The sequence below is a fragment of the Stigmatopora argus genome, chromosome 6 (assembly GCF_051989625.1).
Source record: "Stigmatopora argus isolate UIUO_Sarg chromosome 6, RoL_Sarg_1.0, whole genome shotgun sequence".
NCBI classification, from domain to species: domain Eukaryota; kingdom Metazoa; phylum Chordata; class Actinopteri; order Syngnathiformes; family Syngnathidae; genus Stigmatopora; species Stigmatopora argus.
The window spans coordinates 5,761,432-5,787,981 of NC_135392.1; the positions used below are offsets into that span (position 1 = coordinate 5,761,432).

The window sequence follows — 26,550 nt, forward strand, 5'->3', positions numbered from 1 at the left end:
ATTTTATTGAAAAAAAAAGTAAATTATAATCCACTATGTGTTATTTTTCTGCCGTTTTCTGTTGACTAATCCAGAATGTTCCACCCCAACCTTCACCTAGACAACCTTTGGTATAAATGACCCTGTTGTGAAAAACAGTTATTATTTCAGTATGTATTGTATCTACTATGTGGAATTTCTGATTGACAGTGTGCCACATTCAGTATGAAATATGAGCATAGTCAAAATGTTACTATTTTAATCTAATTATATTATTAAACATGACTATTGTCTCATAATATTCCGACTTCTTTTGCATAATTATACAAAGTTTGACTTTATTCAGGTAATATTAAAACTCATAATATTCTGACTTTATTCCCATAGTGCTATTTTTAGCTAAATAAAGGTTGAGTAACAGTACAGTAAAAAATCTGATATTTCATGTTTTTTTTCTTCAATATATGCCACATCATTATCTGTATTTTGGTCATCTTATTGCACATCAGTGAAAAGGTTGGGCACAGATGCCTGTCATGAATTGCAAAAATCTGCTAGTAATGGCATCTGGGCACACGCACGCACCTAAAAGCACCTTTTGATATCACCATTGATCAGCAAATACATTTCTGGCTTGTGTCCTTCTTCGTTAAAAATGAACAGGCTGAAAAGCTTCTGCAGTTTCACTGCCAAAAAACAATAGTAGGGCACTATCTGTAACAATATATGTGTAGTATGTGAGGGACACTTTTAGGTTCCTGTAAAATGGCAGGCGACCGAAATGAGCATCGCTGTGTGCCACTTATACCACCATTTTCCTAATGATCCACTGGGAATAAATGTTTTTAGAAGGGGCGATCCATTCAAGCAATCTTATGTCGCATTTGGGTCTAAAGCCCCTTCAAACCTTAGCTGCATTTCATCTTTTCCCCAATGTCTGCTTCATAACTGTGTGTTCTGAATAACAACATTACCTCTATTTTTTATATTGCGTATCCACTGTGCTTGAAGAATAGAGTCTTTAGGAAAAGTGGTGGAGGTCAATTTTGCCCTTACCGCGACCAGATGCGGAGCAAAAGGGCAGGCAGAAATTCTCATTTGAGCCTCCCACTGTATTCTGAACATTGAAAGCATCTCTCACATGACATTTTTGCGGGAGTTCAAGTGCTTGACTTTTACTTTTGTTCACTTTGACTGGAAGCGAACCAAAAAATACTTGACCATCATTGCCTCACTTTACTTCAATATCATTTCTTGATGCTGCAAAAGACAATTTTGTCTAATTGATGCTGCCATATATGGAAAACATGAAAAAAATACTTTTTTTGCCTGATTGGAGCTCCTCAACTAAATTCAACATTGTTAAATGGGGGCAAAAAAAAAATTAATGCACGACAGGTTTACCAAAAACATATATATAAAACAATATGCCTTTTTTAATGTGTACATGTGGGGTTTTGAGATCATTCTAATGCCGATACCATGCAGTTCTGCACCATAACAATTTGAAGCCATGAAAATAATAGGAAGGTTAAGTGTGTTAAGCTTGATAAAGCTGTTGTGATGTAACCATCAGAAGAGATTATGCCAGCTAACTAAAATCCTACCACTTGGGCCGACTTGAACTTTACCTTGGCAGCGAAAGATGAGCTGGGCTTCTCCAGAAGGTCCCATAGCTTTTTTCTTTTCTCGGAGCAGCACGTGGTGGTAAACTCCTCGCCTTCCCGCTCCCTCATGTTCTCCGCCTCCCGTTTGAGCTCTTCGTTCATCTGCTCCTTCTTCTGGTGGTACCTGGCCTGGCAGCAGGATTCCAGGTAGATCTCGTCGATGCCCCAGAAGTCCAGCTCTTGGCTGAAGGACAGCGCGCACATCTCTTCCATCATGTGCAACTTTCCCGTGCGATAAAAGTTGAGGATGGACGTGAAGGCGCCAGGGTGTCTGTCAAAGAAGTACTCGTTGCTGTCCAAAGCGTAGTCGTCGCAAATCTCCATGATGGAGTCGTGGGTGTTGCAGTCCCGTAGCTTGCCCAGTCTCGTGCGAGGAAGCCGGTCCAGCGTCCTCCACAGGACCTCATGGAGGAGACCCCCGACATTGAGCCTCACCCGGCGGGTGTGCTTGCTTCGAATGATCTCCATCGTGTCCGGCGGCTGCGCGCCGGATGACTTGGACGCCACTTTGATCATCTTTGCTTGTGTCGCTCAGTCACTGCCAAAGATGGGATGGTGGTGGTTAAGAAGACATGCTCCTTTGAGTGACCTCATCAGGGTCTGCGCTCTCTTCCAGCAGCTGCAACGACAACAATACAATGACTGCCTTTTTAGAAAAATAACGCAAAAAAAAAAAAAATCAATCAGACCAGGTCAAGAATGTCTCCCCAGAAGAAGTCAATTCAAATTCTATGATCATTCTCATCTTCACATTATGCCCTTCCGCACAGCATGTTGACTTATACAATTTGTCTTTGACCAAAATAAATAAACAGAGGAGAAATGGAACACAAGCAAGAAAGAGTAAAATATTGAAGAGTTGCCACTTAGATTTGTGTTTCTTTTTGGATTTAGTCACAGAAATAACCATAGAAAATGACAAACAGTTGTAATAAGAATTTCAGAAAATATATTTAAATCTCTATATTTTTTAAGCAGCAAAGGAGGAAAATTATAATCAAATTCAGCATTATAAGAATATTTTGTTTTAGAATACTATGTTTCATTTGTTATTTTGTGGGTCCATTTTAAAGCAAATACCAACATGGAGAGACAAAAAGCTAAAATCCAAATATGAATTGTCTCCTATTTGGAGAACTGTGAGCAAGCCTATTCAGGTTCTGAAAGTGGTGGTTTCCGGAATGCTTTTAAAAGTGTGTTTTAGGTATATTTTAAAACATGTGAGAGCAGTGACTGAAAAATATATATAATGGTCAGTATCACGCAGACTTTTCACTTAATAACTTTCATCATATAACCAGTTCCCTTACGAGCTGAGGCATCTCCAGCAGTGTCCTACAGCAGCAATGTCAGGAGGTTTATCCAGTCATCACTGAACAGAATAGATATTTTAATCTGCTTTAAGAGGCATAGACACTATTCTTGCTGACAGAGGTGGACGGCGGGGATCCCAGTGATAAACTGGATTTACATGACCGCACTTGCACTGACTTGCAAATGTGACTACTGTATTATTAATGGACACACGCAATTCTAAATTCATTACGGTCCAGCACAGAAGTCAGCCTTTATAAATTTCTTGGGGTTTTCTTTCTTTCTGAGAATTGATATGAATTATTTTATGCATGCCGTCTTCAATTTTCTTTCATTGGGTAGCGTTTCTGTGGTCTTTGTGATTTTGATGACAGTGAATATTCTATTATCTGTATGAATTGTCCTCTACATTATATATAGTCAGAGTACAGACAATTGATGGAGCTACTACACCACATATAAGTGCATTTTGCAGAAAGCAAAACCAACCTTTGTGTCACAAATGCCAGATATTGTATTATGATGATTCAATAACATTCCATTTAATTTATCATTTCTCGTATACATATTTTTGGGTGTCCAGAATTCAGACAATATATTTGTTTACCTGTCATTTCTGCTCTGCATAATAGGATTCAAATTGAAAATCACTTTAGCTTCACTGCATTTCTACATAGGATTGTCCACTCTTTAATTTTTGTTTAGAAAATAATCCCTTGCCAAGTGAAATAAAATACCGTGAACAGATTGTGTCTAAATCCCATTCGATTGTACAAGGAGTAATCGTGTGCAATTGTAATACTATAACGCAACATTTTGAAGTGTTACTGGCTTTTTGGCAGTTTGTGAGCTGTCCGGTGCTGATTATCATGTCGCTGTCTGGTTCTGAAACTTTAGCAATAACGAACTCTAAGCGTTGATGTATGTTGTCTTCATAAAGTTGCGTGCACATTTGGGTCATGAAGAAGTAGGGTGTTCCAAAAATATAGAAGCAAGTAAATAAGTAAATAAAGTGTTCCGTACGTGTCTCTCGTGCGTTCCGGATCATGCCATTGACGTGAGGCGGCTTCATTTCAATCAGACCCGCTCGGAAAGGTGGCGAACCCGTCCGGATGTGCTGCCCTGGGCTCTGAGGCGATGCCAGCATCATGAGCAGCGTGGAGACATGATGATTAAGGCGACTCCTTCTTCTTGCGCTCTTGCGAAACAGAGACGCCCTGCCAGCCGCCCCCCCACCTGGTAAGACTCAACAAGTAGACTGGGGGAATACTGTGGGCTCGGTTCGGGTGCTCCCTCTCGGAGTGGACTGCATCCAGCTGGACGCCGCGCCGTGTGGGAGTGTGGACTGCTCCCGCTGCCAGGCTTTATTTCTCTCAGCCTCCTCCAGCTCCCTTTAACCCTCGCTGCACCAGACAAGTGCACTAGCAAAGGAAATGCACAGCACGACCAGGGAGGGCACACCAGCCCACCAGCTTTGTTGGTTTGATTTTACCTTTTCATTCACGGATTTTGGGACACCCGGAGTTGGTGGTCAGCCAATCGCAGGACACAATGAAACAGACACACACCACCACCACCGAGTGGGAATCGAACTCAGACTGCCAATACAGAAATGAATAATAAACAATAGTTAAGTAATTGAAAATAGACATTGAAGCCCCAATGCAGCTAATAATCAGGTGCTACCTTGTGTATGAAAATAAATTCATTCTTATATGGTGTGCCTTGTTCTTCAAAAAATACCCAAGTCAGTTTGCATCTGCATATAGTCAATTAAATATGACACAGCTGATCACATAGAAAATTGCGCAGCTCTAACTGTGATATATAAGAAATGCAAACATATCTCATGTTTAGCCACTAATTTCTTTCTGGTTTAGTATGGTATATGCTTTCTGGTTTAGTATATGCTACTTTTCCAATAGCAGTACAGAGCCTCACAATTACATTACCCAGTACACAGTGAGCCGCAGCTGGCAGGAAGTGATCATCAGCTTCCTGGATGGTATACAAATCCAAACTTTCCATTCGCTCTCCAAACAGTCAGCATGTGTATCCATGTGACAGATGTGTTCCACGGTGTTTAGATTCCAGACATTTTCCTCTGCACCCAAAATCCTCACCTGTTAGAAAATGACATATCATGGGAGGCTTACTGTATTTTCATTCAATGTGTTGCAAGTTATAATCACTGAGCAAAAAAGTTTGCATGGAACAAAGTGAACTTTTAAAATGTTTATTATTTATTTATATTACTTGAAAATGAATCCCAAAATGTTTGGAGTTGTACTGAATTCATTTTATTTGTTTCATTTCATTGCAAGTAGATGTACTGATAAATATGAGGAGTGGGATCGTTAAATAGATTGCAATAAACAAACAGACTTTCCGGCCTAATATTCACTCATTTCCGCAACATTGATCCTCACAATGTTTGCGGGCTTACAGCAGCCTATTGTAGCTGACTATAGGTAGCTTCGGGTGTAAACTGAACTGGTTGCCAGTCAATCTTAAAGCACAAAATCTATTCCCACTTCACCAGGGTATAGTTTGTGTCCAGTGAATCCTTGATGTTAGAACGTTGGGGCCTCGTGCTAACCATTATCTCTCATGTTTTTATTAATTTTCCTTACTGCTTATGCAGTATTAAGGGTTCGGGGGGATGCTTTCACACATTATGTGCTGTTGTGTGTTGTATTGTATCAATCCAAATTCGCATACAAAAGAGCTAGCGTCTGAAACAACAAATCAATTCCAAATGAATTCAAATTAATTTATTTCTGAACAAGAAAATACAACAAATATAAAAATACACAATATAAATACAAAATACAAAATTTATAAAGGTGGTATATTATAGTATACAGTATAGTCTGATATATACATGTTAATATGCATTTAGACTAGGCAGGGTAGGGCAAACTATTGCACAAAGGGCCACAATGGGTGGAGGTTTTAGTTCCAACCAATCAAGAGGCCATCATTTCACCAATTTGGTGAACTACAAGTGCAACCAGAGGCAGTCAGGTACTTCTTGTTCCCACACAAAGCTCTTTGGTTAAACTGTGCTGGATCGATTGGAAAAAAAAGATGCCTCCATAGTAGCCCTTGAGGACTGTTTTTTCCACCCCTGACCTAATGCACCTTTCTGGGTTTAATGCGCACCAACAAGTCTCCTTTAGGCTGGAGCATCCCAAATCCATAACGGCTAGGGTTTATTGCAGGCATCTGAGCATTTCTGTCACACAATTCCAAATCCATCGCCAACATTAAGTGCACAAATCTGAACAGGAGAAGAAGAAAAAAAGACACAAAGTTAGCTCCAGAGTCTAATAATGGCTTGTTTCAATGTTCTGCACTAATTCCAAGACACTCACCGCCTGATGGTATTGATGGCAAACTGCTTTCCCACACAGCCATTGGTCCCTGCGCCCCATGGCATGGTGTAATATTTCAGCCTTCTGCCTCCTTTGTAAAAATCCCTTTTAGTGGTTCCGTCTTTATTCAGGAAGCGGTCAAACCGGAACTTCTGCAAACACATTTTGGAGTTGTGACGTGTCGGATTTGTTTAGGGGATTTGTTTTCCCCTTCCACGTGCGCCTCTGTGCAACCTTTAAAAGTGACCTTGCAATGCCCTTCCCACGCCAATTAGCGGTGATTTTGTTTCATTGGCATGATAATCCCTCAAAGACTTGTAGCTGACCTCTTATTGGGAAGAAAAAAAAACATTCCGATTTATGTGGGATTTTACTCCAACTCCAATCGAGCCAAAACAAATGACGTGTCTATTTGTGGTTTGTTATTGGACACAGGGTACACGTGACATCGTCACTTATCTCTAATTGGCTTTGAATAATTACATTTCAGATGTCTTCTCTGACCAAAACTATGCTGACTGCTTTTGAGGGAATTAACGGCGATTCTGTTATTAACCTTGCTTTACAAATTGAAAGAAAATTTACCTGACAGATTTACCTGAGCACCACTTTTCTTTATTTATTCATTCATTATCTGCACTGCTTAACCTCATAGGGTTCCTAGGGTTGCTGGAGCCAATCCCAGCTAATTATTGGCAACAGGTGGCGGAGACCGGTAATTGGTTGCTATGCAATTGCAGAGCATTTTTTTTTGGTTAAACAATGGCAGAATAGATTTTGATTAATTTGCTGATGAATTAGTCGAATTCTACAAAGAGTTCATTCGTACAACTTATCCTAAATGAGGGCTCAAGGAATGGGGGTGTTGGAGCCTATGCAGGCTAACTGAAAATCAATAATTAGGAAACCTTATTAAGGTGATGTCACATGGATTTGGAATCTCACCTCGGGCTCTGAGTAAATCTCAGGGTCCATTTGTGGGCTGGTGAAAGGGAACAAGCACACCCGGTCTCCTTTTCGTAGGAGGTACTCTTGACCATTAGCCATTTGAATGGTCTTCTCCTGCACTACCTCTCTGGTGATGAAAGGGGCAGCTGTGAGTCTGAGGGTCTCTTCCAAGGCACTATCTGCAAAGTACATGAATGGTAAACATTTGTATGATGATACTGCACAATTACTGTTCATCATATCCTTTAATTGGCTCAAAACTGCAAAACTGAGGCAAGGAGAAGTCATCAGGTTCATTCGTTTTTCTAGTGGGCTGAAAAAGTTGTACTTTAAAAATAAACTTGAGATTTCCCGATCAAGTGCAAACATTAAAGTCAGACATCGATCACTAACATAATGTCGGTTGGAGCTTTCAACCTACCAAAGACTGGGGTGTTTCCATGAGAGTTGAGCTGGGAAGCACCTGATGTTTCTATCTGGGAAATTTGTTTGAACTCGTTTCTCACGGCCGTCAGTGCTTCAGGATTTGTCAACAAGAATCCCAAAAGCCAAAAGGCAGCCGGACCGACGTTGCCCTGCGAGCAAACAAAAAGAGGACAGTGATCACATTGCCCTTTCCATCTCACTCTGCGGTTGCATGGCGACAGCACAGATGCCTGTTTGGCAAAGGCAAATACGAGTACAATGCGACGACTAAGAACAAAAATATTCCTTTAAAAGCAGTTCACGAAAAAAAAACAGCTTGATGAAAGCCTCAACTCTGTGTAGTCAGATTTTGTTAAGTCTAGAAATGTTTTCAGTGAACCTGAAAGGCCAGTTAAAACCTGATGTGGGCTAAAATATGTTGGCAGAGCAATAATGAAGTGATAAAAATAGTTCAGTATTTTGGGTGGGAATTTACTTTTAAATTAGATTGGGTTATGGTAAACCTGAGTTTCATGTCAGTTTGCTAAATTTAAATTAGCTGATTTGAATATTCCACAAAAAAAGAAGGAAATTGTGTGTCATGTCACAGACTTTTGAATTTTAAATTTGAGATTAGTTCGAAATCTTTTGGTTAAGCAAGTAATTTTGATAAATATTTTGGTTTTTTTTTCTAATTGTGACTGCGAATTCTCCAGTCGCTCAAGTGTGACTCAGAGCCACTTCAAAGTTGTGATTCAAAAGTTGGAAACAAAACAAAGGCGACGAGTGATGAACAAAATGATGAGTAAGCTGCTTAGGGTGAAGATGACATCTGATCAACACGTTGAATACAAATGGGGCCTCCAGCAGGGCTATAGGCAAGATAGAATGACATTGAATGTACTTCTGATGAATCGGAGTGGAACTTTTAGCCAAAGCTCACAAAAGCTTGATTGTGTTTTAATTTAAACATTAAAAACATATTATTAATGATAATTATTACAGTCCAATCCACTAGGTTTTCTTGTCTGAAAAAGCAAATGACACTGTACTGTACATAAACGCAGTTTGTAAGGTATGACAGTTACATTAACTATACATATATTTAGTTTTTGGATTTAAGTATATATATATATATATATATATATATATATATATATATATATAGGAATTTTGTGAAGAGATAATATTTTAAATTTTATTAAGTCATGAAAGTAAAATATTTTAAAATTTAGCGTTTATGTCTTACTTAATTACTACAAGAGTGTAATCAGTACTCTTTTCCCACTCTTATTTTTACATAAGCATCCTCACCTATATTTGAATGTACAGGAGAGAATAGTTACCACCCCTGCATAAAAGTAGAAAGTACCCTCTTATGGAGTATTGAAGAGTAATGCAGTTTAAGTCCATCTGATGAAACAACTTTAAAGAGAACTTTGTCTCATCTCCATCAGATTTCCAATACTACTTCCTAAGTACATAAACAGCTGCATCCTGACCTCACGCTCACCTGAGTAGCCCACAGTTGCAGCAATATCGCCCGCCTTTGCATCTCTTCATCCGCTCCCTCCATCTGCAGCAGTCGCCGATACGCACAAACCCACGCATTTGAACCTGACTCTTCTGTCCGACCCAATGGAGCTAAAAGTTCCCACAACCTGTGACGAGCATTCTGGGCCGTCTTCTTCTCCTCTGTTTGATAAAAAAATAAAATAAAATAAACCTCTTTCATTCAAAGTGTGTAACAGAGTTAACAACATTAACTGCCAGCAAAAGACAGATATGACAGCAATGGCAATGCCTCTGTAATAATATATTACATCCGACATAATCCTGTGAGCAAGACTGAAAAAACAATGACACCACATGGGACAGATAAAGTACACTGAATATGTGGCGCTCTAAGAATATAAATGACAAACCTGACAGAAAGGGTATTTTATTTAACTAGAAATAATTCCATTATTATTTTTTTAACTACTGAAAAAAAAGCTTTTCATTATATTCTTATTCACTGGAATGTACTTGTACATATATACCTATATCAGAATGTTATATTTTTTCCACCCGCTGTTAATTGCCTTTATCCCCAGTGTGCTTTCATTTGTGTTGTGCGTTTTTTTTTTTTAATTCATGATTTTGTCATACAGGTTTCTTCATGTATATCGCTGGTGAGAAATCAAAACAGCAGATAGCTAGCTGTGTGAGCTCCGTAAACAACATAACATCAAAGACGCAGGGCAGCTTGCGGAAACTTTCCAGTAAGTACAACAAAGAAAACATTTCTCTGTCATAAGCCACAACATTATCTAGACTGCTCTTTTGTTTTCCTGTATTGTTCACATTGCAGGAGTCTTGGTTTGGGGAACAAAAAAAGAACCCACCAAAAAAAACAGCATTTTGTCAGAAATCACTGAAATAATTACAAAAATAATAATATGATAATTCATTATATATATATACATATATGTATATATATATGTACATATGTATATATATATGTATATATATGTACATATGTATGTACATATGTATGTATATATATGTACATATGTATATATATATATGTACATATCTATATATATATAATGAATTATCTATTTTTTTAATTATTTCAGTGATTTCTGACAAAATGCAGTTTTTTGGGTGGGTTCTTTTTTGTGTATATATATATATATATATATATATATATATATATATATATATATATAAAATAACTTCTGTCTGTTGGGTGTCGATTATTAGGTAGAGTCGCTATGGGAACCACAAAACAAGTGCAGTGGTAATGTCAGGAAGCAAATTAGAGGTGAGTGGTGAGTAAGCGCACTTTATGACTCATACAATAAAATAGAAGAGAAGACACGTGCTGGGCTTAATTGTCAGAGGCCAGTTAATGATTCATCACCTGGGTTTAGTGTGCTTCTTGCCATCTTGGTCAGAAGGTTGTCAAACCTGCGATATTCATCATAAATGCTCGAAGGATCAGCGCTGTTATTATTTTGTTCCCCTCCAAAGAGTGTCAGGTAACCTGCCCTGCAGATGAAAAAGTAAGAACATGTAGATATCTTGTGTGGGTGATGCCATGACTTTCAGGTATTTTTCCACTCGCCCACACAATACATTTACAGACGGGTTGTCCCAAAGCGTGATGTCACACGTTTGCCTTTTTTTTTAAAATCTTTTAGCAGCAAAGTTCTATTTTAATGCAGGCGAGCAAAAAGAAGTCAGTAATCCTGTCAAAGTGTGGGGTTATCCAAAGTCAATCTTAAACTGTTTACAAACAGAAATAGAGGATGGAATGAAAGCAGCTGCATTTGAATGTCTCCTTGTCAAGTGAATTCAGACATTTGTTTATCCATAAAGGATACATGTTTGAATGTAATTCCGCAAAGAAGGGACACTTCTACGCGCTGCCCTTTTTAGGCCACGCTTAGAAGGAAAGGGCCAAAAATTCAATTCAAAAATGACATTTTGTTGTTACTTTAATTCCACGTTTTCAAGGTTGACTTGTGTGGGGGGAATCTGTGTGCACACAGAGATACAAAAGTGTATGAAAATGATTTGCTGATGTAGTAAGCATGCCCCGTGTGGGTGGTAGTCCCACCAAAACTTGATCCTTGCATCCAACCCACTGCCATGCTCTTTAATGATCTGACTTTGGGTGATAAGCGGAATCATTTCCTCACTTAACTGCTGTAAGGCGTTAACCGCTGGTTGGGCAAGTTGAAGCTTGTTACAAGAAGCCATGTTATGATGAACTGGTTGGTTCGTGATTGCGAAGTTGTCTGTATCTTCGTTTCGCTTCACTGGCAAACACTCATTGGGGCATTACTGCCACCTACTGGCGTTTAGACATTGACGAAATAGTGGAGCGTCGTCAAGATTTCCGCTCTGATAAAACTAGATTTTTCCGGTTTTAGTTCCTTAAAACACTGCCTCAATCAAAAGAATATGAATGTCATTTAAATGGGATTCTTCAATTTCTGGTATATTCCAGTAAGTTTCTGGCTCAATTGAAATTTTATCTAGCTATTCATTCACCCTCAAAAGTGCATCTTTGTTTTAGTTGTTTTGCTTTGGAGCCTCTTTGTCAGCTGTAGGCAAGGTGGTAAAGTGAGGAAGCAAAGGACTGCTCAAATTTAGCAGGGTTGTTAATAGCAGTGATCTGTGATCTGACATTTGACCACATTACGTGCAATTTAGGGTTTCCCCCCCATTCATTTTACTCTTGTCATTGTGAGGCATGGGAGGGTGAAAGCGTTTACGTACTTGAAGAGAAGGCTGTATGAAAAGTCGAAGAGTTCTGTCTGTTTCCAGTATTTCTGGTTCGGAGGAATCTCTGCTTTCAGCATGGCCTCCAGGTTTCTGCTCATGTTGTCGTTTAAGGTGGACAAATTCATTCCCTGGAAGTGCCTGCGAAGGTGAGAGGGGTAAAGGCAGGTGAATTATGGTGTTGTGAAAAAGTGGAATTACTCCGTTATAAAAATGTGGCTCAACCTATTAACTTTTCCCAACCTGCATTTGTCAGATGAAGTAACATTGTAGTTGATTATGTACATTTCTGCAACTATAAAAATCAGTCTTAAAAGTCTTAACTAACTGTCTCTGACTACATCCCAGCTCATTTTTCATGATCTACTGCTGTTGCACAAATACCAATATGAGTATCGGAACGAGCCCTGAGACCGCCTTACAATTCAGATATCATGTGTGCACCTTTAGTGTTATAGATCACATTATGTCATGATATGGAGGGCAACACTGAGGTCTAGTGTGGTTAAAAGCAGTTTTGGTTAAGCTATTTAACAAAAAATTGGTTAAGGTTCCAATTCTATTGGTCTTTGGCTGAATTTCCCCCGATGTGCAGGGTATTAACTGCGTATTCGTTGTGATTCAAGCCTTTTGAAAGTGAAAAAAAAAGAAGCTCTAAAAATAGATCCACTTCAATAGAAGCACAGGGGGAGTGTTTATAGGAAACAACATGATTAGATTTGGAAATAAAAACAGAAAAGACATGGCCTCAGGCTCTAGGGTGGAGCTGATGTTATAAGGACACAAGAACATACTGTTTCATCAGTGCTTTTGTGTGAACGGGTTGACGATGCGGGAGGCGCAGTTTAAAGATCTTCTCCATAAGGACATCTGCATAGCGCTCAAAGTCCAGCGAGTCGCTATCGTTGATCACACTGTCATATGAGTGAGGATCTAGCAGCACGGTCACATAGCGTCCGACAACACGCACCTGGACAGAGAATAGTTCTTTATTTCTGAGCTGGAAAAAAATGAGATGTAGAATTCTAACTCATTAACTGCCATTGACGATGACAGATGGACCAGAGTACTTAAAAATGTGCAGTTTTTGCATTGACCACATAGCGACGTTGGCATTATACGATTGACAACAGCCAAACTAAGCAAAGCTGACAACCTTCCTACCGTTTAAAATTGATTTGACTTTGGCAACCATTGACATAGATCGACGCCCAGTTTTCTAGATAAGCCGCCGATTTACCGTCACTAGTCAGAATGAATAGGACGTCTGTCACCAGGAATGGCACTGAAACATTCATGCTAGTTAAAATGAATTTTATGTCCATGTCTGTCAAGGTCTGTGGTAGTGAATAAGTTCATGACTAAGGTGATGTTTATCTGTGATCTTGGCAGTGATAACATTCATTGTCCTTTTCCTCTTTGGCCCAGGACTTGATGTCTAGAATTTTCTAAAACTATTTCAAAAGGTGCACAGTACAGTTTTCAACTTTACTAGTTTTCTGAAGAGCCCAAGCTGGCTTTGAAGTCCTCAACTTTACTCGTTATTTGTTGTCCCTGTCCCGTAACAGGCATCAAATTCAAAATGCGAAATTATTTTTAAAAACTAAACACCTCTATGCCATTAAATGATTTTCTTTGAATGTACAACAGCTTGAAAAGGAATTCCAAATAAATATTACTATTACACAACATCCCCACATCATGGAATTAGTTTTGTATTTTGAATACAGCTACTGGTAATTGAGGCAAAATTTTAACCACAGCTTTCATGAAAATGCAGTGAGGTTTTGCCTTGCTTCAATTATAACCACAATAATTATGGCATTGTCTATCAAAATTACACATTAAATATCAAATGTTTATGGGAAGTGCATTCTGCTGTGTTGTTAAAATAATATTCAGTATGACAAGAGGTAAATTCCTGGGGTTAAAAATAGTCTAAAGCAGGGGTCAAGAATGTTTTTGACAGAGAGAGGCACAAACAATTCATATTTTTAAATGTTATTCCATAATAGCCATATCCATAGTGTAAAAGTCAAAATACATTTTAAAAAAGTGTGCTTTTTTGGTCATTATAGAAATCAGTGTACATGCCATTTTTTAAAACTGATATTAATGGAATGTAATAATAATAATAAATTAACTTTGTTACCATTAATGTAGTAATTCCCTAATATACAATGTAAAACATTTTTTTCAAATTCTACATTTATACACCTATAATGCTAGTTTTATTTATTTCTTTGCGATAAAAGGTTGTTTTATTCTTCCATATCAACATTGTAAAAAAATACAGTAATCCCGAATCAAAATTTGAAGAAGTTACAGTAATTATACCAGCCCAAATTAAATATGTATATCACTTCAATTATTTCCTAACTTTTTAAACTGTTTATTGAGTTATTTATAGTACTAGTAGTTAAACGTGTTTAGCGCTTCTTCTTTTTTGCTTTTGGTTTTGAAAATGACTCACAGTGAAGATGTCGCCGTGCTTCTTCTTCATTCGATTCAAGAACTTGGCAGCATCTTTCCCGAATTCAATTGCGTGGCCCAGCCACGGGATTATGCCTTTGTCGAGAGGTGGATCACTTTTGCACCTAAAACACAAAATTAAATCAGATCGCTGCAACAAACAAAAACGTCATTGATAGGCTTCTTATTTTTTTGCAATAAACGAACCTTGATCTCTGCGTGAGGAGGCAGTAGAGCAGCACCACTTGGACCAGTAAGAAAACAGTCCAGATCATTTCGTGTGTGTACTTCCTCGTCCTTGAAGCGTGATTTTGTACTCCGTGCCGTGGGTGTTACTTGTCTGCACTTCCGCCCGCGGTGGCCTCATCCTAAAACGTCACCACCATTATTGAGTCATGCTCAATATTTTTCAATATTCCTAGTGTAAATGATTACATGGCATCATTACACACACCTTTTGTTCAAAGCCAATTTTTACTGTGCATGGCAACTTCTGACAATTGACTCAAATGCAATCAATAAAGAATTCACTCTGAATAACCATTTTATTCACTGTACTGGTGCTCATTTTTGCTTAAATATATTCTCAGTATATCTCTCGTTTCATTGTTGACCAATTTTTCAACAGTTGCGTGGCAGGAACTTTTTCATTCATTCATTTCCCGGACCGGTGATCCTCACTAGGGTCGCGGGGGAGGGTGCTGGAGCCCATCCCAGCTCCAGGCAAGGGACACCCTGAATCGGTGGCCAGCCAATCGCAGGGTACAAGGAGATAAAGGACAACCATTTACACCCACACTCATACCTAGTGTCAATTTAGTGTGTTCAACCCGTAACCGGACGTTTGGTGCCCAGACGTTTGGTCGCCGGATGTTTGGTCGCCTGGACGTTTGGTCGCCCGGACGTTTGGTCGCCCGGGTGAATATAATTTTGAGAGCTGGTTTCAACAGTAGATATTTAGATATTAAACTCTCTCTCATGAATATAATTTTGAGAGCTGGTTTCAACAGTAAACTCTGTCATGTTGTCAAACGTCCGGCGACCAAACGTCCGGGCGACCAAACGTCCGAGTACCGTTCAACCAGCCCACCCTGCATGTTTTTGGCATGCAGGAGGAACCTGGATTACCCTGAGACAACCTACGCAAGCCCAGGAAGAACATACAAACTCCCCACAGTGAGGACCGACCTGGGATTGAACCCTCGACCTGAGAACTGTGAGGCCGGCACGCTAACCACTCGCACACCGGCGCCGCCTTGCAGCAACATGAACCAAATACGAAGAAAAATTTGCACTGCACAACTCTATTGCGATAGTTATTATGTTAAGACAATCTTAATTGAACTGACATCTCCTGAGTAATAAAACTGAATTGCCTGAACAATTAAACACACAGGAAAAACCCTGAATCAGTTGCCAGCCAATTGCGGGGCACATGGAAATGTTTAACCATTTTTTGCTCAACCTTATACATAAGGGCAATTTAGAGTGTTGAACCAGCCAACCGTGCATATTTTTGGGATGTGGGAGGAAACCAGAGTAACCAGGGAAAACGGAGTGGTATTTGACTTCCTGGTTCAAATGATTTAATCATTTACTGAGTCACACTGACACACTACTTGTCGATATAGACTGGCTATAGCATCCACGCCTAGTGACTGCCATTGACTAGCATTTTATAACATAAAACTCATTTCATGCCATCTTAGTTGTTTTTTCTTGAACTTTTATTGTTCCACAAAAAGAGGGCTACAATATCGCTTGTTTCTGTAACGTCATGAAATCATCTTAACATTGGCCATAAAAAAAGACAAGTGGCCATTGGCAGACTTATCACACTAAAAAGCAACATATTAATTAAAGTTTTGTTGTTTGGCTGTTTCACAAAATGAATCTTAGCCACTTGATTTGAAAGCTGAATGAAAACAAGAAACAGCTATGAATATATAAATTATGTTGATCCTACATTTAAGTAAGGAATACTACAATCTAAGATAGCTGCCCGTCATCCTGACATGCTTGTGTATGCGCCATCACTTGCGATTCATAGACATCTTCGGGAGTTTCTCCAAACACGCCTGCAGTCCGCCTGAGCAGAAACACTCCAGCGTGTAAACCACCAACGTTTACCCAAACAGTGTGCTGCTTCTTCCACAACCCCCCCATCCTGGACAGCACCTACGGAGCACATGGATCTTGATAAAAAATCGAAGCATTAAACAATATTAGACAAATACAGCTGGTAAGTAAGAGGGAGTATTTACAGTGTTGTAAAAGATGACATCATTTTGAAAGGATGATTTGAAAACAACAATCTAATGTACAAATATTAGTTTAGGACCAGATTTGAAGGTACACGGTCGATTGGTCACCGGTCTTTTGGTCGCCGATCTTTTGGTCGCCGGTCTTTTGGTCGCCCGGAAGGTAAGATATAATTACCATTTAAATCGTTTCTCAAATTCCCTAAATACAAACTGTGAATTACTATTTGGTCATACTTAATGCCCTAGTAATTATTAGGCAAAAAAGCTCCAAATTTCCCGGACTTTTATTGTTTTTTGGTGGAGAACTTGTTAATAAGACCCTGACTGACGTAGCTTCTTAAAGGGACAACGCATGTACATACAAACTCTTATACACTCACACGTCGGCTCAGTGAAACTGCTCATGGCCATTGTTGGCTTTTATTGAATCGTAGACCGTGTTGTTTTACCTTGTTTTGTCGCCGGTCTTTTGGTCGCCCCTTGTCGCGGCCGGGGCGACCAAAAATACGGCGACCAAAAGACCCTCGACCAAAAGACCGGCGACCAATCGACCACACACGGATTTGAAGACGAGTGGAATGTTTTAAAGTGAGGCCTGCAAATGTATCAAAATGGTTCTAAAAGAATAAATGTATCTTAATGTTAAATACAACTGAACTGTGAAATATTTTTTGAGTAGTGATCTTTTTTTGCAGTGTTAAAGGGAACAGCATACAAGTAGTGGACCGCCACTTAGGGAACTTTTGCTTCCATATTAAAATATACTCTATTTATTCTTTGCTTAGGTTGTTGTAGGAATAGTATTTGCATGAGCCAACTCCAGTCACTCAACTCTCCATGATTAGGACAGTACCTTGGAAAAGCATTTCTTATCCTGGGTTAACAGCACAGCCTTCCCAGAGGCCGGTCTGCACACACGTGCCATTTCTCTCAGACAGGAGGGGTAAAGGTCCCAGTTCTTCTTTCGAGAGCCCATCCTTCAGAATTAAACATACCATGTAGTACCTTTTTATTCATAAGCTTGACCTTTGACATAGCTTTAGAACAATATATGGCCTGATTTGGTACCTTTTCCCAAAGGGCATGTCAGTGATGACAATGTCAACTGAGCTGGATCTCATGGGTAAACTGCACAAATCCCAGCGTATTGTGTCAATGGGAAGTCCAGGAGTACTGTTTACAAACACAGATGGTAAAACATTACAGTATGTTCAAGGACTTTCGCGATCAACAAGCTGTGGGGAAAGATATTTACACAAATAATAAACATTGAATGCTTAAATGCTTAAAATGAATGTTTTGGTTTCTGCCAGAATAACTGATTTTGCCTCACGCAAGGGAGAGGGAATTAAATGTCAGTACTTGCCTTGAAACTGCAGCATCAACAATGTAAAAGGTATTTTACACACCCAGTCATTAGCAGGATCATTAAGTACAGAGTCTGACATGTTTACAAGCTGCTATTTTTTCCACTAAAAACGTCCACCGGTTTGTGATGGTAAATCTCACAAATTACATTAAATAGGCCAAAAGCCCTTTAAGAAACATGCTTACTTCATGTAACATGCATTGTTGTTATTACCTTCCCTCAAGCTTCCTGTGCTACTGCGTCTTTTTTTTGATCGAGAAGAATTTACACAGAATTTACACTTTACTCCTAAACCTGAAATCAGATTAAATGGGATCTCAAATTGCCCAACTTGATTTCTTCAAGGCTACCTACCAGTGTAAATATATCTTCCGCTTCATTCCCTGTGGGACATAAGACCATCTATCTGCTTCCATTAGGTTTGATTCTTTGCAGCATGATGTGCCTCGGCCCATGTTTAATTCACAATATTCTGTTCCGAGGTCACTGTTTTCCGCCATGTTGTTTTTGGCCTTCATTGCTTTCTCTTGCCAGGTGAAGTCCATCACAAGGTTACTTTGGAAATGTACTCCTCGTTCTTTGGGAGGACATGTCCGAGTCATCTGAGCCGGCGATTATTTTTTTTCCAGTGTGCGTTGCCAAGTGTGTGATGTTATAAAGTTCTGGGCTCTGTCTCCCTTATAAGTAAAACCTTAGGTGTCAAATGGAGATAAAACATTTTAATGATGCTTACCTGCCCTTGTCTGCCTTCCTTTTCTGAATGTGACACACATTGTTGACTGTGCGGTTGACGGCTATGTCATTGTTGTCCCCAGCAATGTGAAAAGATGATGGAAATTCTAAAGCCCCCTGAGGATGCATTCAAACATAGCAAGACAGAGAAAACATTAAGAGAAAGCAATATGCGCTCTGAGTTTTTTTTCTTCTCCAAACTGTCATCTTACCTCCAAAGGTATTGCTCCTGTTCCACACATTGGATCGAGTATAATATCAGATGGTTGAGGTTTACACAGCCTGTCAGCACGCAAACAGGCATTAATATAAATAGCAAAATTTAAACTACCTTAAAAACAAGTGTATGTACATGGGTTTACAAACTACTTCATAGAAATCACCCATTATACTGTATATGTAACAACATAAAGGATAAGATATTCCCTTCATAAAATATCACAAAAACAGCAGAATATGGGTACATCATTCTCATCAGTAGCTAAGTAGTGAGTAAAAAGCTAACTTCTACCATCTTGTGACACCAAAAATGAACTCACTGGATAAATTACCATTCATACTGCCTCCACCGCACAATAATGCATTACTATTTCTTCACACATTAACAAATTGATGCTATATTTCACATTCATAGCCATAGAAATGAAACTAAATTTGAGCTCAGGTAAAATGACGATGTAAAAACGTCATATAAACTAGAGTTGAAACATTTTACAAGTGCACTAAATAGAAGAAGCTTAATTACAAAATTTCTCCCACTCATGTTCGGGTGCATGCCATCAAGTGAAATTAAATGTGGTGTGGGGAATATTTGGTATGCATACCAAAGCATGTAAAAAATATTTGAATAATAATTGGCTTAAATGTGTTGTTTGTAAATTTTCAGTTAATCTTTAAGCAGTACAGTATCAATATCAGTTAAGATCACGGATTGCACCTGAGCATGCCATAGCACAAGGTGGAACGGAGTGTGGTTGGTCCAAAGTGGCTGATGTTTCTTCTATGAAGACTCTCTTCAGTGAGTGCTATGCCGATCACCATCTCTGTGTTGTGTATATTTAATAGTACCTACAAAAGGGAGCAGTGGATCAACAATCAATCACAACAGTCGGCAACCAATTCAAGAAATACACTTGAACTGCATGACAAAATTCAACACAGAAAGGCATAAAAAAAACTCTACCTAATGCCCAATCTTCATTAACAGTTATTTAACAATAGTTTTAGAATTATAATTCTCAGCGTTACTTTTGCAATGCATTATGAGCCTCTTCTAATACTTTGCTCATGTTGTGACTAAAATCACAATCATACACCAATGGACCTGCTAACATGCAAGGCTGCCAACCCACTGGGAGAAAATGAGGGTTCAAGGCCTTGCTCAAGGGCACTTCAACTGTGGGGAGTCTTTGCCTGGAATTGAAATGCTGACCCTCGGTCCTAGGCAATGTTCCCTCTAATTTTTTGTTTGTCTGGGCAGAAAGACAACCTCCCTGAGCACACTGAGTACCGGTGTGAGCAGCATCATCATTACTCACTATGGGCACACACCAGTATACACCTACCATAAGCAGGTGCATGTCTACTACACATAAATGATTTAGTAATCATAAAATGTAATGATTAATATATATGAATGGGCGGCCCGGCGGATGAGTGGTTCGCGCGTCGACCTCACAGCCAATTTTTTTTTTTTTTTTTTAAATGGCATTTTATTTTGTGCGCTCCATATGATTTGCTGTGCGCAGAGAAGACGAGAGTAGTGCGCAATTGCGCAGCTTAGAGGGAACATTGGTCCTAGGACAACTTGAACTACCAAACGTGCCACTGCCAGGTCCAGCGCATTTATGGGTTTTTCAAAAATTCTGTGAAAATTAGTCAATGCAGTTCATAGTTGGGTGCGGTTAATAGTGTAGAAATTTAGATAAGATACTTGTATGAGTCACAAGAAAAAGCAGCGAATCTCCGTAACCAAAGTCAACCCATCCAAATTAACTTGTGTCCTACTCTTGCTTTACAGTGTTCATCTCAAAGGAAAATATTTGCTTCCCTAGGTCACTCTTGCAATTAAACAGTGTAAATTATCTGACTGGGCAGTGCGTTTCTTGGCTGCTGCTACAACGGTATTGAGTAGGTGTTGGTAAGCATATCAAACATGTTTACCTCAATGTCAAACTTGGTCATGTCAGCTTTCCACTGGAAGAACTCTTGGACAGCACCACCAAAATCTCTGGCTGCCTCATTTGAGGAAAAGCTGTGCTTGTCGCCAGCCCGGTTGCACGTTACACGGAACTTGATTACTTTTGCATTTGGCGTGGCTTCCTCGGAGTCTTGAATGCTGGTCTCAGGCGCCTCCTCAGTCTCGTTTTGGTCTTCAGTTGCAGTCGGTTCCTCAGCTTGGTCTAGCGACTCACCGTCAACCCCGGTTGTGTCTCCGATTTCATTGCTGGGTTTGACCCTGGTGCCGTTGGTGCCTTTACGGTGGCCTTTTCTCTTTTTGAAAGTGCGGTTTAGTTTCCAAACCTCTAAGGCGTTAGTCCACGGGAGCTTGGAGGCGAGCTGCTGCAACTCTTCTAACGTCTCCTCCTTGATAAAACAAATGAAGAGTTTAACAGCAATCCAAAATAGTGTGAATGCAAAATTAATACATTTTATTTATCGGAGGAATATAATAAGAACAACAAAGGACATAAGTAGGTTGGTAAAATGTATTCCATCCAGAATTATATAAGTAATCTAATGGAATTTCTTTCTATTTAATTTATGCTAATTTAATGGTTGTCCTTATACCTAATTTTATTTATATGTTTCCTACTTGGGCTAGTGAATATATAAGGTCTTTCCCTTCTCAACATTCTCGTAGTGTCAATGCACTATTTTTGTATTAGAAGGACCTCTGGCACCATCTTGTGACGCATTAACCATAATTAATAAAAGTATTTTATTTCATATGCACCGTGAAACAGCACTTGCATCACTTTGCACAGGTTAACTTTACCTTGGATTCTTTAAATTGGTACTGATCAAATTCATCCACAACCACAAACAGGTTGTCAACAGACCTCAGCTGGTGAACCTACGGACAAAGTTAATCCACAGTAAGCCATCAGAGACTTTTATGCAGATGATATTAGCAACATTTCTCATCAAGCTTACCTGGAAGAGCTTGTCGGTAGTAGTTGTAAAGTAAATACGACCGCGGTCTTTGCTTATGCGTGCGTCTATGCCAATCTTCTCGTGGACCTCCTCTGCAGCAGTGTGTTCAAACCCCGTGGGCACCGTCGCCCCAATGGTAACGCTGATGATGGACTCAAGGACAGGGGTGCCCTGCTCAACATCTTCCAGGGAGGACATACCCGTTGGTTCTCTGTCATGATAGATGAGGCAGGTCATTATTACTATGAAATAGAGGTAGATCTTGAGCCCGAACCTGAACCCGGCCCGATCCGAAATTCTAATCAAGTGTCCTTCCATCCATAAAGCAGTTCTACACTGTCATGCCTATCATATGTTTTATTAATCCCAGTGAAATACTATTAGGTTTTGTTTAAAAATCTAAGATGCTTTGATCATATTTGTACTGTGATTAAAACCCGATACAAGTGCATGGTAAGTTATAAAGACATTCATTCATTTTCTGAACCGGCCTGGGTTCAAATCCAGGTCGTTCCACTTGTGTGGAGTTTGCATGTTCTCCCTGCGTGGGTTTTCTCCAGGTACTCTGGTTTCCTCCCACATTCCAAAGACATGCATGGTAGGCTGATTAGACACTCTTAATTGCTCCTAGGTATGAGTGTGAGGGTGAATGGTTGTTTGTCTCCTTGTGCCCTGCGATTGGCTGGCCACCAATTCAGGGTGTCCCCCGCCTCTGGCCTGAAGTCAGCTGGGATAGGCTCCAGCACCCCCCGCGATCCTAATGAGGATACTACGGAAACCAGACGGGAGACACCGTGGATCGATGGCCAGCCAATCGCAGACATTTAAGGGTCTATTTCTAGCGTGAATCCATAACAGGTAATGTTAGAATTATGCTTTTGTGCGTTTCGCATTCACCCTGCGAGGATCTTGGCTAAGCTAACGCTAGTATTGAGACACGAAAAGGAAGTTGTCGCGAGTAAATCAGGACGCCGATCCTTTGAATGAAACGTTTAGTTTCACCAGTAAGCGTGTCACTGACATACATTTACCGGCTAAATCGTCGTCAATGTTGAAAACAATCAAGCGTGGTGCAGGTAAACTTGCCAGATATGCAGTCATTCACGAGAAAACGTGTTTATGAGTCCATTGACAGTGGACAGAAGGCAAGCAGTTCCGGTCTAATCAATTTGCTATGAAAAAGGCACAATCACAAAACTACGTCATTGATTGTTATTTTGTCCGAATTGCACTTTAGAAATATTATAAATTTTATCTATGCATAATAACACTATAAAATGTGTATTTAAATAAGGCGAGTTACAACTGTGAAGAGACGTGATTTTCTTTTACTTTGAAATGTAAAACACCAGACAGGAAACATAGTGTAGAACTGGAGGATAAAATGCAGTTTTGAAATTGGTGACTGTTGCTGAGTTTCTGTAAAGAATCGTCAGGGGGCGTCAAAACATTGTTCTTCCAAAAAGTGTTAAAGAATAGGGAAGCACTCAAACGAATAGTAGCAAAAAGAACATTCATTCTTAATTCAGTTATTCCCTGAACAATTTATCCTCACAATGGTCGCAGGGGGTGCTGGAGGCAATCCCAGCCAACAGGGCAGAGAGAGATGAAAAATCATTCACGCTCACACTCATACCTAGGGGCAATTTAGAGTGTTCAACCAGCCTATCCAGCATGTTTTGGTATGTGGGAGGGAAACCGGACTACCTGCAGAAAACCCACGCGAGCCAAATGAGAGCTTGCAAACTCCACACAGTGAGGACCAACCTGAGATTGAACCCACGACCCGAGGATTGTGAGGCCGACCCGCTAACCACTCCTCTGCCGGGCCGCCTGGCATGAAATAAGTAAAATAAAATGGGTTTCCATTTGTATCGCTCTTAATGAAGTCTCATTTTTCAGTATTTTAAATCACTTCACTGTGTTATTTAGCTACACATAACTCAACTTTGTTGTTCATCATCAGTCATTCCAACTGTTTAATGTGAAATATGAAAGACAAGGGTCATCCTTTTATGATGGCATAATGCAATGAAAACCTTTAAACAGCAGATTAAAGTTAGTGATTCGGCTAATGAGGAGGGTGACAACGTAAAACAAAATTGTGTGGGGGGTGTGTCGGTGCACGAACGACGTTCACAACGGCAAAAAAAATACAAATCCCAAGCACAATATCAATTATTTCTCATAATAGTAACAACTTTTCTCATTTCAAGTAGCAGGGCGAGATTGAAAACGTTAATATTTATTACTCTAACAGACCGGCACAAGGTGGCTCGCGGACCGGTCCTGGTCCACAGACCGGTGGTTGGGCACCACTGCTCTAAATAACAAGTATATCTCATTTGACAATAGATTATAGCTCTTGCAGGATGGATACATACATAAAAACGTCACGTACTGTGACAGTGCGCCTAACGACAAGTTTAGATGATTATATGATTCAGAAGATAGGATTTTTGCAGCAGGAAGTCGACAGGTGCGGTATGACAGTAATACGCAATTTGATGAACGGCGTGCGCGTGCACGTGGAGTGCACGCGACTCTCTCTCTATTGCTCTCTCCTTTCCCATATATTCTTTTTCCTCTTCTTCATCGCCTGCGGCTCAATTAGTCAGACAGCCAAGCGGCTTCTGATCAGCCAAGGCTAACATAGTAACACCCAGGGAACACGGAACTGACTCTTCATTCTTCCTTCCTTCTCCCCCCAGCCAACATGTCCACTTTAGAGATCCTTTGTGGCTTTTGTTTCTCCCGTTAACTCCCCTTCCCACCAGCTAAAAAAAAAACCCCAAACAAACCAAAAAAGCGCAATGCTACATCGAACTCGAGTGTTCACCTCCCACTGATTGCAACGATTTTCGCCAATTGCTAGCCGCTTTTGTTTGGCGAGAAAACGTCGCAAAGCTCTGCGGTCTCTGCAAGAAAGGAGTCACTGGAGCGCTCGAATTTCAGGCTCTCAGCCACACCAGCAGGAGAACCATGTCCTCGTCCAGGTTCAAGAAGGACAAGGAAATTATCGCGGACTACGAGACCCAAGTCAAAGGTAGGCGCGTCACGTTCATTCAGGTTGAAAAAAAAACGCACCTAACTAATCTCTTCCACTCTTGAAATGATTGTCATTACTTTGACGTGAAAGCCCCCACTCCTTGTCCTAATCAGCTAAACATGACAAACTGCAAAGCGCTGACAATTGCATATATGCATACTTCTTATCAGATCCCTAAATCGAAAAATGTGTTGCAAATGCATGTTCTCACGCAATCTTCCACAGGCATTTGGATTTTTGCGGCGAAGGATGATGACAATGTGGTTAGAATCCTGCCTCTGCACGCTCGTGTTGCCGGGTAAAATAATCTGTGTTGAAATGAGTGTATTAGATAGATAGGATGGCTGCATGGTTGCACCTTTAACTCAACATTTTAGGGCGTCTTTTTTTGCTTCCAGCATTGATTCAGGCAATGTTGATGGAATGCTTGTTAATGGGAAGTCAAATGTTCAGTGACTAACGTTTTTATTTTTTATCATTATTTCATTTGAGATCTTTGATGGTTTCAGGTGAAAATAAATCAAACTCTGATCACGTTTTGACTTGTTTGTTTATTTTGGGGATGTTGTCCTTCCTTTCACAACACCCTTTTGAAATCAAATTGGAGCGTTAGTTGATTAATTCTGAGGTCCACAACTTGAAATAAGTGTGAGATGTGTATAACTTGTTTTCTATTAGAAACGTGTTTAAAACTGTGATTGAGTTTGATTTATTTAATAAAACAATTAACCTATACATGTATAAATATGTAAGATTACAGTGGAAAGCTAATTTCCATCTTTAGTCCCTTGTGTATGTTGATGTTAAAAACATTACTTAAAGCACAAGATAAAATCATTTCTTAACCGCCTTATCCCCACAAGTGTCGCAGGGGGTGCTGGAGCCTATCCCAACTGACTTTTCGGGCACGAGGCCGGTTACACCCTGAATTGGTCGCCAGCCAAGCGCAGGGGACGATGAGACAGACAACCATGTACCCTCGCACTCATACATAGGGGCAATTTAGAGTGACCAACCAGCCTACCATGAATGTGAGAGGAAACTGGAATACCCAGAGGAAACCCACACAGGCCCAGGGAGAACATGCAAACTCCACACAGGTGGACCGACCTGGATTTGAACCCAGGACCCCAGACCTGTGAGACTGATGCGCTAACCACTCACCCGCCGGGCCGCCCAAGATAAAATCAATACAGCAATATGAAAGCTGTCCATGATTTACATTGCCCAATTAAAATCATTCTAGACTCCTGTAATGTACGGTATTTTATATAATTTAATCCAAACTGGACCATTTTCAGATGCTGAAAATGTAGTGGTTGCAACACATCCTAGAAGTACAGTTGAGACAAAATCACAATCTGTTTCAGTCCACACCAAAGGTGTTGATTGTGGTCCCAGAAAAAAAAAGATAAATGCCCGGAAACACGGGTTTGGTTAGGAGGTCGTTCTCCGCCTGGGGCTGCTACCATGACCAGGACTGCTCTCGCCTCTGCCTAGGGCACCCCGTTTTTAGCTCCAGCTCGCTGCCTTCTCCTCTGTC

The 26,550-nt window shown here is 40.0% G+C and overlaps 4 protein-coding genes across 10 annotated transcripts in view; 1 reads left to right on the forward strand and 3 right to left on the reverse strand.

The window, feature by feature from the left end:
- Window positions 1-5,035, reverse strand: part of LOC144076080 (potassium voltage-gated channel subfamily B member 1-like) — a 38,968-nt gene extending 33,933 nt beyond the window's left edge. Inside the window, exons 1-3 of the mRNA XM_077603646.1 lie at window positions 4,913-5,035; window positions 3,984-4,558; window positions 1,611-2,265 (exon numbers count right to left, since the gene is read on the reverse strand). Of these exons, the coding sequence (XP_077459772.1) occupies window positions 1,611-2,162 (552 nt within the window). The 5' untranslated portion in view covers window positions 2,163-2,265; window positions 3,984-4,558; window positions 4,913-5,035. The remainder of the gene's footprint in view (window positions 1-1,610; window positions 2,266-3,983; window positions 4,559-4,912) is intronic.
- Window positions 5,036-5,719: 684 nt separating this feature from the next.
- On the reverse strand, window positions 5,720-14,783 carry LOC144075175 (prostacyclin synthase-like). The gene is made up of 10 exons (XM_077601978.1): window positions 14,645-14,783; window positions 14,439-14,562; window positions 12,760-12,935; window positions 11,963-12,106; window positions 10,599-10,726; window positions 9,204-9,385; window positions 7,707-7,860; window positions 7,283-7,464; window positions 6,338-6,489; window positions 5,720-6,243 (listed from the first exon to the last, which is right to left on the reverse strand). The coding sequence occupies exons 1-10, from the start codon at window positions 14,710-14,712 to the stop codon at window positions 6,096-6,098; spliced, it is 1,458 nt and encodes a 485-aa protein (XP_077458104.1). The 5' UTR covers window positions 14,713-14,783; the 3' UTR covers window positions 5,720-6,095.
- A 1,359-nt stretch (window positions 14,784-16,142) lies between these two features.
- On the reverse strand, window positions 16,143-25,312 carry thumpd3 (THUMP domain containing 3). 4 transcript variants are annotated; one of them, XM_077601982.1, is made up of 10 exons: window positions 25,219-25,312; window positions 21,959-22,169; window positions 21,801-21,878; window positions 20,966-21,388; window positions 19,740-19,870; window positions 19,015-19,084; window positions 18,804-18,919; window positions 17,770-17,874; window positions 17,555-17,678; window positions 16,143-16,615 (listed from the first exon to the last, which is right to left on the reverse strand). In XM_077601982.1, the coding sequence occupies exons 2-10, from the start codon at window positions 22,154-22,156 to the stop codon at window positions 16,427-16,429; spliced, it is 1,434 nt and encodes a 477-aa protein (XP_077458108.1). In that variant the 5' UTR covers window positions 22,157-22,169; window positions 25,219-25,312; the 3' UTR covers window positions 16,143-16,426. The 4 variants fall into 4 exon arrangements, with proteins under 4 accessions (XP_077458108.1, XP_077458107.1, XP_077458106.1 ...); XM_077601981.1 differs by having other exon boundaries at window positions 25,168-25,286; XM_077601980.1 differs by lacking the exon at window positions 25,219-25,312 and adding an exon at window positions 22,984-23,102.
- The window catches only part of srgap3 (SLIT-ROBO Rho GTPase activating protein 3), a 43,546-nt gene continuing 41,518 nt past the window's right edge, over window positions 24,523-26,550 (forward strand). For all 4 annotated transcript variants that reach the window (XR_013300498.1, XR_013300497.1, XM_077601977.1 and 1 more), the window contains exon 1: window positions 24,523-25,004. Coding sequence is in view for 2 of the 4 variants with exons in the window: in XM_077601977.1 (XP_077458103.1) it covers window positions 24,941-25,004 (64 nt within the window). In the remaining 2 variants the exon portion in view is untranslated. The remainder of the gene's footprint in view (window positions 25,005-26,550) is intronic.